The sequence below is a fragment of the Hipposideros armiger genome, unplaced genomic scaffold (genome assembly GCF_001890085.2).
Source record: "Hipposideros armiger isolate ML-2016 unplaced genomic scaffold, ASM189008v1 scaffold_419, whole genome shotgun sequence".
Taxonomy (NCBI): domain Eukaryota; kingdom Metazoa; phylum Chordata; class Mammalia; order Chiroptera; family Hipposideridae; genus Hipposideros; species Hipposideros armiger.
Genome location: NW_017731769.1, coordinates 914455 through 926969, shown reverse-complemented (window position 1 = coordinate 926969; position 12515 = coordinate 914455). Strand labels below are relative to the sequence as shown.

At 53.0% G+C, this 12515-nt stretch overlaps 1 protein-coding gene across 2 annotated transcripts; it reads left to right on the top strand.

The window, feature by feature from the left end:
• Window positions 1-15: 15 nt before the first annotated feature.
• CCNQ (cyclin Q) lies at window positions 16-12135 on the top strand. 2 transcript variants are annotated; one of them, XM_019664349.1, is made up of 5 exons: window positions 16-270; window positions 3424-3607; window positions 5202-5334; window positions 7450-7677; window positions 11663-12135. In XM_019664349.1, exons 1-5 carry the CDS (start codon window positions 153-155, stop codon window positions 11690-11692), a joined length of 693 nt encoding a protein of 230 aa, XP_019519894.1. In that variant the 5' UTR covers window positions 16-152; the 3' UTR covers window positions 11693-12135. The 2 variants fall into 2 exon arrangements, with proteins under 2 accessions (XP_019519894.1, XP_019519893.1); XM_019664348.1 differs by having other exon boundaries at window positions 11603-12135.
• Window positions 12136-12515: the final 380 nt, after the last annotated feature.

Below are 12515 nucleotides of genomic sequence, written 5' to 3'. Positions count from 1 at the left end.
TAGGGGGGGGACGGGCTGGCTCGAGCCGGGTGGGGCAGGTGGGGCCGCCTGGCGGGCCAGGGCGGCCGCGCCCGCCGCGAAGACCCTGGGAGCCGGCCGCCGTGCGCTGGGGACATTTGTCCTTCCACCCGGGGGTCTGGGGCCGGGGCCTCATGGAAACCGTTGGCCAGGACAGCTGCGGAGGAGCGGACGCGGCGCGGGGCACCGAGTGGCGGCCGGCACCCGAGGCAAGGGTGCACTTCCGAGTGACGAGGTTCATCATGGAGGCAGGTAACCTTGGCCAGGAAGAGGGCAGGCCTTGAGTGGACGGGACGTGGAAGCCAGAGCCACGGTGCTGCACTTTCACCGTGGCGGCCCCGGCCCGCCCTGACAGGGCCCAGCCCGCGGGCCGTGGCCGGCGTTGAGGGGCCTCGCTTCCCAAAGGAGGGGACTCGCGAGGTTGGGCAGAGGGAAGAGACCGGGCTTGAAATGGGCCAGTGCCTTTACGTCACGCCCTATGTACTACACTTTGAGCTGCAAGGCAGACACAGTCATTGTCATTTCACGATCACGATCACGATCGGGCGCGCAGGCCCAAAGAGAGTACGTGGAAAGGGACTGGCCCCAGCTAGAAGGTGGTCGAGTCCGGGCTCCCGCAGTTCGCAGTTCGGTTGAATGTACTGCGCCTTTAGCCACGCCTGTCTCCCAGCATACTGTATGGCACTTGGCCTCACGGAGCCTTTTGGAGCACGCGCTTGGTGAAGCTCCTGACAAGCCTTGTTGGAGAGGTCCTGTCGAACGGAGGACCCAGGCTACAGCTGGCGTTTTGAACTTTTCCAGGCCGTGCACAGTGATGTTGGGTCCCCTGCTCCCAAGGCAAGATAATGAAGTCAATTGGATTCATATGGAAACATTGTTTTTCTGTCACTTTTATCTTGTTCAGCCAGCAGACAGTTACTTCATATCTTGGTTAACTAAGTACCCAGGAGAGGAGTTTGGATGAGCCTGCTTTCAAGTCAAGATGGGCAGAGAGTTTTGTGGAAATGATGCAGGACTATGAATCCCAGTGATTTGTACATTTAATTTCTAATAAGAGTTGCAAAGTGTATCAGGAAGGATGGCAGTGTCCCCTCACATGCTCCATCATCTGCTCAGAGGGTCCATGTAAACCAGGGAAGCATGCCGCCCTTTGATGGTTTGCTGTGTAAAACAAGACTTGGAGGGGGGTTCACGTGCAGCAAATACCACCTTACTGACCTCTATGGGAAGGGAGAGTCCCGTGTAGGAACTGTTGATGTAACTGAAGTTTAAACTTTGAAATGTTAAAAGCTCTTTCGGTATCACTTTTGAAGGACTTCTTCACACAACGTATTTGCATAAGCCCTTGCCCTCAGCGAGGCTGAATACTGGTTTTCCAGAGATGTCCCCATCCTCATCCCCAGAACCTGTGATTGTTACCTCATGTAGCGAAAGAGATTTGGCAGATGGGCTTAAGCATCTTGATATTGGGGAACTATCATAGATTATCCAGTGTGTCTGATATAATCACACCCATCCTCAAAGAGAGAGGCAGGAGGAGTAACAGGCAGAGAAGGCCATGTGATGACAGAAGCAGACTTAGAAGATGCTGCACCACTGGCTTTGAAGATAAAGGAAGGGGCCGTGGGCCAAAGACTGCAAGCAGGTGCCTCTGGAAGCTGGAAAGGGCAAGGAAACGCGTCCTCCCCTGCCTCTAGAAGGAACCAGCCCTGCTGGCATGGCAGCATGTGCTTAGCCCCCTAAGACTCATTTCAGACTTCTGACCACCAGGATTGTAAAGGAAAAAATGTGTGTTGTTTTAAGCCACTGAGTTTGTGGTCATTTTAAAATGTAGCCTTAGGGAACTTATACCTTCTTAGGTAGAAGATATTGAACGTCATCTTCATGATTGATTGTGGCTTGTTCTCTACCTGCTTCTTTCAGTCTATTGCATGGCATTTAATCTTCTCTCGTTAACCCTGGTCTTTGTAAATTTGTTTTGGTTCTGTGACCCAGTGTGGTGATTTCCTTAGGAGCTGTCTGGGAGTGGAATGGGGATGGGCCTTAACCCCTAAATCAAACCACCACACTCTGGTTTTTGAGTTCTCTTCCCTTTTCAGTGTGTCCTTCTTCTCTGGGGCCTGGCTGTGGCCGTAGATGTCGCTTTTCTCCTGCTCTGCCTGCGATTACCTTTGGCAGTCACCCTGCTTGTTTATCTTGCCTTTTCTAACCTGCAGACTGGAAAACCAGTGCTGAATATAATCTTTTTTTTTTTAATTGGAGAATGGTGTGTTTTTTTCCCCCAGGGCCCATCAGCTCCAAGTCGAGTAGCTGTTTCAATCTAGTTGTGGAGGGCGCAGCTCAGTGGCCCATGTGGGGATCGAACCAGCAACCTTGGTGTTGTGAGCATTGCGTTTTAACCAACTGAGCTAACCAGCCACCCATGAATATAATCTTTAACTGTAACCTCAGGACTTGTGGGGTCTGTTGGATGCCCAGAGGCCGTTTTTCACTCCTGTCATCTTGGCAGGATTTTGGTTGGCTGAGCTGTGGGAGTGATGGTGATCACTAGTTAAATGCTTGCTAAGGTGGCAATACACAACAGTGTGTGGTCCTTTCCAAGATATTCAGAAGCTGGGACGCCAGGCGCTAACTGAGCAGTAGCCTGAAGCCCTGCTTCACCTAGTGTGGTTTGCAGATCAGTAGCTTGGGTATACTGGGGCTTGATAAAAGAATGGACTTTCCACAGCTGTTGAAGCCTTGAGCACAAGCCCTAGGGGCTTGTTAGCCCATTAGAGCCTGAGAAGCCTTGCTCTAACGCCCTCAGGCAGAGGAACCAGTGAAAGACCCAACAGTCACTACTGGCTAGGCTCCAAGTTCTTAGTCTTTTTTTTTTTTTTAAGATTTTATTTGGGAATTGGGGGAGGGGAACAGACAAGCTGCTGTCCTTTGGTTCTTCAGTCTAGTTGTGGAGGATGTCGCTTCACTGGCCCATGTTGGTATTATCATTGTGCTCTTCCCGGATGAAGCAGATCAGTCGCCGGCCTCTGGACGGCCACTCACGGCGGCTGCTGGCTGCTGGCTACACACAGTAGCTTATGGCAGCCCACCGCAGCCCCACTGCAGCCTACGCCGTCGCCGGCGACTCACGGCAGCCCAGCTCCAGGTTGAACTGTTGTTCACCATCTTAGCTGTAGAGGGCGCAGCGTCACTGGCCCTCATGTGGGATCCGAACCGGGGCCCTGCTGCTCAGAGCTGGCGTCCCAAGCCAGCTCCTAACCAACGAGCCACTCGGCCGGCCCCCAGCTCTTAGTCTTAACTGAGCAGGGGTGTGTGCCCTTAGGGCCCAACCCAGCAGTTCCCCTCACACTTTCGCAGGGGGTGAGTGATTGATTGAAGTATCTTTTGCCTATTTTCTCTTGGTAGGTGTCAAGCTAGGGATGCAGTCCATTCCCATTGCCACCGCCTGTACCATTTACCATAAGTTCTTCTGTGAGATCAGCGTGGATGCCTATGACCCCTACTTAGTTGCCATGTCTTCCCTTTACTTGGCTGGCAAAGTGGAAGAGCAGCACCTGCGTACTCGTGACATCATCAACGTGTCCAACAGGTAGCAGCCTCGGGGCCCAGGCATTTGGGAGGAATTCCTGGTATCTGCCCTAATGGGAGGGTGGAGAAGGTCCCACTGGGGCCTGCCTTCCAGGTGCTAGCAGTCAAGGTCAGAAGGAAGCACCTGAGTGGCCATGAACCAGGGCTGGAAGCACTAGCAGCAAAGGCAGGAATGAGCCTGGTGTCAAAAGCCCTGGGGGCGGGGTCTTTCAGAAAGAAGCTTGGGGCCAAAGGTCAGATAGAATGGGGAGCAGGGTGGATATGAGGTTGCCCCCAGTATCACCGTGGAGGGGCATGGCTGGAACAGAGGGAGCTTGGAGAGATGTGTTGAAGAAGATTCATCTGTAGTCTTGGACAGGACAGATTGAACCAGTTGGGTTCTGTAGGCCCCATAGGTCGACCCATCATACAGGGAAGGGCGTGGACCCAGCTAGGCAGTCGTCTTATTTAGATGGTGAGAGAAACCCAGTTAGTTGCTAAGGAGCATCTCTGGCCTTGGTATGGGCATGGTGGTCAGTGCGTGGCTCCCCAGGGCCCAAGCAACCACATACCATGTTCCTGTTGGGGAAGGGTGCAGGGGTACAGCCAGCCGGGCAGGCTGTGCTGAGGCCTGCGGGGCCCAGGACAAAGTGATTTATGGAAAGTTACTGACTAGCGGTGCATGCTAGCCTTTCCAGGAACTCTAATCATTAGAAAAGAAAACTATTTGGTGTTGTTTCTCTTTTAATAAATGGGTAATGGAAAAAGCACTCCCCACCCCCTAAGCATGACAGGTTCACAGTGTACCTCGAAAGACTAAGAGAAAAACAGGAGAGGGAAGTGAGGGAGGGCCACTGGAGTCTATCTGTAATTGCCAGGTCCCCAGCAGGGAAGACGGACAGAAGGGGAAATTATATGGATCACTAATTAGATGTGGGCTCCCTGGGTGGGGTTCTGTGGGAAATTGGAAAAGGAGTGAGGAAACTAAGAAGGATGAGTCATCGGCAGAGAGTTTTGATTACTTAAGTGTGAATCCTGTTCTCTCACATCTTGGTGATCCTGCGTAGGTGGGAGTGTTGTGGGCGTACACGGTGTAAATAAGGACAAAAAGATTTGGGAAGAAGGAAAGACAATGTGGGAAATAGAAAGCTGAAATACATTTACTCTTCTGAATACATCATCCCCATGGTACGTTTAAAGACCTTCCTTGGGCCCAGAGTGAGAGCCCTGGGCACTGCCACCCAGGTGGTAAAGACCGCCTCTGATGCCAGGCTGACTATAACAGGAAGCATAGCCGACTCAGTCTGCTAGAGCTTCCAGTTCCTCTGGAGCAATGGCAAAGAGCCCATCTTTACACTTGACATCTTGCTGAGTGATATGGGACAGCCCATTGTGGCTAAAACTGGAAGCTGGCTTCTTTCCTCCATTGGTGACTGTTTTTATCCTGTACACTAGACATGTAGATGAAGACTGATTTATAAAAACATAAGGAGAATGACACTATGTTAATCTATGGCTGAAGGACAGTGGAATTTGTATCTGCACATCATGTGACTTCAGGGCCCCCTCAGGGCCATTTCCTTGGCTGCCGTAAGCATTGCCATTTCTCTGCATAGGTACTTTCACCCGGGCAGTGAGACCTTGGAGCTGGACTCCCATTTCTGGGCGCTCCGGGACAGCATTGTGCAGTGCGAGCTCCTTGTGCTGAGAGTACTGCGTTTTCAAGTCTCCTTTCAACACCCACACCAGGTACGAACCTCTTGGTCCCTTGTATCCAAAGTGCACCCATCCACTCCTTGACAGCACTTGGAGGACATAGGAAGAGCAGGGCCACAGCTGGGCAGCGGGGCTCCCAACTGCACACAGTGACTAGCTCAGGCTCCCTCTCGTGTTCCGCTCTTGGGGTTGTCTCAGGGTCTGCCTTTCTGCCTCCTTGGCTGTGGCCACAAACTGGGGATCTGTGTGACCCCTGAAGCCCTTGCAGGTTCTGTGACCCATATAGATTGTGTGCTCAGTGAGCCATGGGAAACCAGAGCTGGTTTTGTGACCTGTCAGAGCGCCTGTCCCTGAGAGTTGCTACCCTGTGTTGGAGCTTGTGTCCAGCTCAGTTGTGCTTAGAAACCCACGAGAAAACCCGAGTCACTCATGCTAAGTAGCACACTTTTGACTGCTAGGAACACAGGACGCCCCAACAGAAGAACTGTTTCAAACAGCAGAAAAAGGGACACTTGGAACCCTTAGGACACTTGGAAGGGTGGCTTGCAGCGAGAGACGGGAGTGGGGGGGGAGGGGTGGAAGGTTGTGACGTGGGGCTCTGTACAGGATTTTGTTTCTTTTTAATTGAAATTTTTATTGAGGTAAGTGTAGATTTACAAGCTGTCAGAGGAAATAACACAGAGATCTCATTTGAGATGGAGACATTGCCCAGTCTCCCTGAATGGAAACAGTTTGTAAAACTCACCCAACACAGCAGCCAGGGTGTCGGCATTGCTGCAGTGCCTTGCTTTGTGGTGTTCCTTGGTCTTTACTTGTACTGTACTAGTGCTGTACAATATAATTTTATCGCTTGTGTACCTTCATGTATCTACCACCCCAGTTAGATACAAAACGACTCCATCACCACAGGCGTCCTTCCTCCTTCGTGTTGCCCTCGTTCCAATCTCACCCTTCCAAACGCCTCCCTACTCCTGGAGACCCCTGGCAGCAACTTCAAAACAGCTGTGTTTTCATGGTCCTCGTCTGCCTGACGCAGGGGCAAGGCCAGAGTTCCTTGGCTCTGTGGGGCAGTCACAGAGCTGAGTCTGGGGACGAACAGCTCTCACCGGCCCCATCAGGAGTGGGGCCAGTGTGACCCGCAAGCTTTGGCCATCCCCTTCCATCCCGGTTAGAGCAGGCATAAAGTGGTGGATGAATCCCCTCCTCTGGGTGTGCTGGAGCCCCACGCACATGTGTTCACGCCTGTCGAATGGGCTCACCAGTACATTTGGTAGAGTGGGAGGTTCAGGCAAAGCAGCTGTCTTCGGAAGCATTTGAGATCTTGCTTCCTGGCAATTGTCATCAGTTTGGGCTCAAATAAACACTTATAAAAATAAAAATAAATAAATAAAAGCAGCTGTCTTCTCAGAGCGTTGGAGCTGACAGACAGCTGAGCAGGAAGGTCATTCATGAAGAGTTTACAGCCATCAGCACTACTGCAAAACACAGTCACCTGTCTCTAGTCCTCCTGAAAGCAGGTGTCCTGTCACCGGCTGGCCCCTCGCCTCTGGCTGGGCACGTGGGTGCCATGTTCTGTTCTGCAGATAAGGAGCTTATGTTTGAGTGGGGCAAGGGGATGGTTAGAGTGATTGCTGATGGTGGCTGGAGCAGGGCCATGTGATGGAGGGGGATTTCGGTGAGGGTGGCCATCAAGAGTGGCCCAGGTGGGTTTCAAGAGCTGGGTCTGGAGGACAAGAGTGGGTGGGGATGGCTCAGCAATGAAAATAAAAAGAGTGGGTGGGCATGTGAGGACTGGGGCAGGGGTGGAGATGATTTCAGGCAGAGGGAGCAGAGTGCCAGGGCCCCGAGGGGGAGTGCACCTGGTGTGGTCTAACTCGGCAGGAGGCTGGGGTACTGATGAAGAGGCCGAGAGGGAGACTGGGCTTGGAGGCCAATGGAAGGCACTGGGGCTTTTTTCTAAGTGACACAGGGAGCCATTGGAGGATCTGAACAGGAAGGTGTCTCGATCCGATCTATTTTATACACATCGAGACAGCTTAAGGGAGAGTGGCTGGCAGACTGAGGGGCCGCAGTGCCTCACAGTGAAGAGGCAGGCAACTGGGGGCCAGAGCCCTGAAAGCCAACCGGCTGACTGGCATATCTTTTCAGTACCTGCTCCACTACCTGATTTCCCTCAAGAACTGGCTGAACCGTTACAGCTGGCAGCGGACCCCCATCTCCATCACTGCCTGGGCCTTGCTGCGGGACAGCTACCATGGGGGGCTATGCCTCCGGTTCCGAGCTCAGCACATAGCTGTGGCAGTGCTCCACCTGGCCCTGCAGGCCTATGGGGTCGAGGTGCCCGCCGAGGCCGAGGCCGAGAAGCCGTGGTGGCAGGTGAGGTGACTGCTCAGTGCACTGGCATGTGTCCCTCTTTCCTTTGCCTAAGGACTTTCAGAAGTGTCTGTACCTGTGTGTTCATGTTTCGTTGTGGTAATTATCCATGAAGAGCGATGTGGGCCAATTGGGATTACTGAAACTTGAAAATACCCTGTCATTTCTAAGTCTAAGACAGGGATTCTCTCCCTTGGCACTGTGGACACTTGGGCCGGGTCATTATCTGTGGCATGGCGTTCTGGGCACTGTTGGATGTTGAGCAGCATCACTGGCCTCTTCCCACTCAGTGTCAGGGGCACCTTCTGCACCAGTCCTGATAACCACAGATGTCTCCAGACATTGCCAATTGTGCCAGGGTAGGGGTCGGTCGCCCCCAGTTGGGAACCACTGAGCTCAGCCAAGCACTTTTATTGAATTGAGTGGGAGCTTGTCATAGATCAGGGGTTAATAAGCCTGGCTTCACACCAGAAGTATAGAGGGGTGCTCTAAAAAGATGAGTGGATGCTAGATAGGTAGAGAGACAGGTGGGGGGGGGTGGATGGATGGATGGATGATGGATAGATTGATAGATACTTGTAGATAGATAGTAGTTGGATAGATGGATGGATAGATTAGATAGATGATGCATAGGTAGATAGATATTAGGTAGATAGACAAATAGATGGTAGGTGGATAGATGGATAAATGGATGAATAGTAGATAGATGATAGGTAGGTAGAGACAGAGATGAAACTGATGACTGATAGACTCCCCTGCCTACCCCAGACCTACTAAATCCATAGTGCAGTTCACAGAGAGCCAGTTGAGATCTGTCCATTGGAAGGGCTGTGCTCAAGGACTTCTGCAGTCCTTTCTGATTTGCCCTGAGTAGCCCCACTGTTTCAAAATGGAATTTTGAGATCATTTTCTGTTTTTCCTTTCCCATAATTGAAGTTTGCTGTTCCTTTCTTCTTAACACCTCATTGACTGGCCTTGTCCTAGAATGAGGTTCTATGTAAGCGGAGTTTGAGGTAACTGCAGGTTTCTCCTTTTTTTTGCACTACCTATCCCACCCCGACAAACCCACAGTAGCCAGAAATCTAAATTGCGTGGCCTGTTTTCCTCCACAGAAGGTACCCCCTGGGTGCCTTCCTGGCTTGCTCCTGGCTCGCCCTCCTCTCCTGCAGCTCTTGGCTTAAATGATGCCTACCGCTTTCCTGCTGCTCCCTCCCCCTAGCCTGCTTGCCCTCCATGGGAGACCACAGTTTTTCCTGCTCTTTGCTCTGCTGGCCTTTGTAGTCTAACTCCCCCCCCCCCCCCCCCGTGCCAGACTGTAAGTGCCTGGAGGCCAGGGCTCTTGTCTGCTTTATCAGCTGACCCGTGTCCATGCCGCAGCCTGGCATAGTAGGTGCTCCCGTGTCTGAACAAACGCATCTGTGGCCTGGTCTCGGACCAGACGCACCCCTGCAGCAGCGTCGGGATGAGAAGGCGCCTGTGTGGACAGAAAATATTGCTCCATGCTGGGGCTTCTCGGGAACTTCCAGATCACGTGCCCACAATGTCCCTGCTCTGTTGGAATCAGGTGGCGGCAGAGGGGCTGCCACTTCCTGGCCCTGCTTTCTGAGGGCATCTGGTTGGCATGGCAGCCCTAGTCCCTTGGCTGCTTGGATCTGTGATGTCGTCACTGGTTTCCCATTGTCCCTGCCAGCTCTTCTCCATGTGTCTGCCTTTCTGCTCTCCTTTCACTTCACTTGCTCCTGAACTTCACTGGGCGCCACCACACCACCTCTGCTTCGCATTCTCCGCCCTCATGAAAGAAGAGCGCTGGGAAGCAGTTCCGCCATGAGCCTGTTTTCTGGGCACCACAGACTTACCCAGCAATTGTTACAACTGCGCAGAAGTGGCTTCTTTTGGGGCAGTATGCTCACCCAGCTCTTCAGTTTTTCTGGATGGCTCCAGGCCTTGTGCACTGGGAGCGCCCAGCATCCCAACACCCTTTGGGCTTGTGAGCTACGAGGGCCGGCTCCCGACGATGCACCGCCTGCCTGCCTTGGGACACTTGTGCCTGATTTGTGACGCACTCTTCCTGCTTGCATGTTCTCCGCCGCCACTTTTTGCAGCAACCGCCTCTCTGTTGTCACTTGCCTGCTGTGGGCTGGGGTTTCGCTTCGCTTCGCTGGTCAGGAGACTTAGCACAGCTTGATGCACTCCCCTGCCAGAAGCCTGCCTGCACTTGAACATGCTGGTGATGGCAGGCCTTTGTGCTAAGCCATGTCGGGCCTCCCGGTCCATGAAGCACTGCCTCTAAAGCGGTAGCATGTGTCAGAGAGGCCATCCTCTTTAAGGCTGAATTCTATTCCATGGTCTGGATGGACCACATCATGTTTATCCAGCCCTCCATGGAGGGACACTGGGTTGCTTCCACCCTTTGGCCCTGGACTACTTTTAACAGTCACTTCTCAACTTGGGGTCTCCAGGAGCACACAGGTAGTGGATTCTGATGAGCCAGCCCCTATTTTTGAAGTATTTGTTTTCAACTCAGTCCAGGGCGAGATGGGTGGCCAGTCTTCCTGAGCCAGGGCCTGGGGCGGGGGGTGGGGGGGTTTGCGGGGGAAGGTTTCCAGGTCACTGTTTCCCTCCTGAGGTGATAGCCTGTGGAGGGTCCTACGGGGGCTGTGAAGCGTGTATACTCAGGTCCAACTTTTGTCCTGGCTTGGCCTAAGGCCTGACCCTCATGGCACCTTGGTTCCCTATGCAGCAACCCCCTGGTCCGGAGGGCCACAGCATCCAACCAAGGGCTCCTTGCTTTGCTTTTTACTTCCCATGTCATCAGGGGTCCCCAAGAGCACCCTCAGGCTCAATGCTTGGCTACGAAGACGCACAGAACTCAGAAAAGCCTTTATACTTGTGGTCATGGTTGTATGGTTACTTACACTGAAAGGATACAGGTTGAAATCAGCCAAACAAAAGGAGCCTATGTAGGGCGGGTCCAGGAGAGACCAGGTGGGAGCTTCCAGGTCCTCTGCCAGTGGAGTCATGCGGACAGCACAGTTTCCCCCAGCAACGGTGTGTGACGACACACACAGAATGCTGCCACCAGGGAAGCTCTCCTGAGCGGTGGTGTCTAGGGACTTTACTGGGGGGCCTTCCTGTAGGCCTGGAGCGCCCACGTGGCTGACCCTAGTCACTCAGTCTCCAGCCCCTGGAGGTCAAGCTCCTATAGGCGGCCCAAGCCCCCACCAGAAAGCACTGTGTCAGCATAGACTACCTGGCAGGGCCCTCAGCCCAGGTAAACCAAGACCTTCTCATCAGGCAGGACGTGCAAGGGGCCTAGAGGTCCCCTCCCAAGAGCTAGGCAAGGGCCAGACCTTCCTTGGGAATGTGCAGGGATAGTCCCAAACTGCACACCCCTCTGGGTTTGGGCCCCTGGGGACTTACCTTACAATCGTATAAACTCTCTGGCACAGTCAAGAGGATGTCTGGTCCAGGCTATAGAGCAGGCTCAGGTGTTCCCCAGGGACCAGCCTAGGGTGGGGTGGGGTCCAGGTGATCTAGCCTGCCTATTTCTGGAAATGAATTCCCTCCCTTTCCTCTCCCAAGACCCCCAGAGTTTTCCCCCCACACGCTTGAGAGAGGGAGGGCAGGAGGCAGGACCTGTGCTCCCGGCCCAGCTCCATTACCAACTCCTGTGTAGCCTAGGGCAAGTCCCCTCCCCTTTCTGGCTCAGATGATCATCCAGACCTCTTCCATCTGGAATGTTCTCTGCTTTGTGATCAGCCTTGGCAGGCTGGAACTGAACAGGCTTTGCAGAGAGCCACCATCCATTCCGATAGCCAAGTACCCGTGCCATCCCCCCACCCCATGCAATGTGATTGCGCTTAGTGGCAGGTGCCTTGTTTAACACAGAGAAAGTCTAATCGGAACCTGTTTTCCTTCTCCTTTCTAGGTGTTTAGTGACGACCTTACCAAGCCAATCATTGATAACATTGTGTCTGATCTCATTCAGATTTATACCATGGACACAGAGATCCCCTAAGGCCCTGGCCAAAGAGAAGCCTGGGACGCTCGGTTGCCAGGGGACGGCGCCACCACATCGCCGTGACTGCCGGTCCCCAGAGGACTGGCTGGGAGGACTGGTTTTATGCTGCTGGAGACGGGCTGGTGAAGGCAATGACATGCTGCCACTTTGATTATCATGCTTTGACTGTCCCTGGCAGCCGTGGTCCAGACGGTGACAGGAGCCGCACCTCCAGCGGGCAGGAATGCGCTGTGTGGTGTGGCCCCAAGGCGTCCGAGTCTGCTTTTGTCCTTTGAAAGGACACCGACTATAGTCGAGGAGAATCATTGGAAGGAAAATGAAAGAACAATGGAAATCTACCCCTGGGGATTTTTAAAAAGCCAGATTTATAGAAATTATGAATGTGTAACATAGATGAATTTTTATTTTGTATAATAAAAAATGATACAAATCAACAGAGACACCCTGTCTTTGTTCTGTAGCCCGTGCTGCCCTGGGACGTGTATGGGTGCCATCTACACTCGCTTTTCTGCTGACCAGGTGGGATTGCCCCTTGTGGTCCTGAGATGTTCCTGGGGCAGCCCCTCCATCGCTTCCTGAGGGTGTGATGGCACAGCGTGTACCTATGTCATGGCGGCATCTCCTGAAGGAGCCCACGTGTCTCCCTCCTCTTCCACGGGGACATTTGCAGGGCATAACAAGCATCCTGCTTGGTGAGTGGTCATAAAGTCTGGGAAGAGGGAGTATCATCTGGGTTTAAAAACCAAGATCGGATCAAAATGTAAGTAAGAAGTCATAGACTTCTTTTTTAATGTGAAGATACTGAGTCTAGATGGCGAGT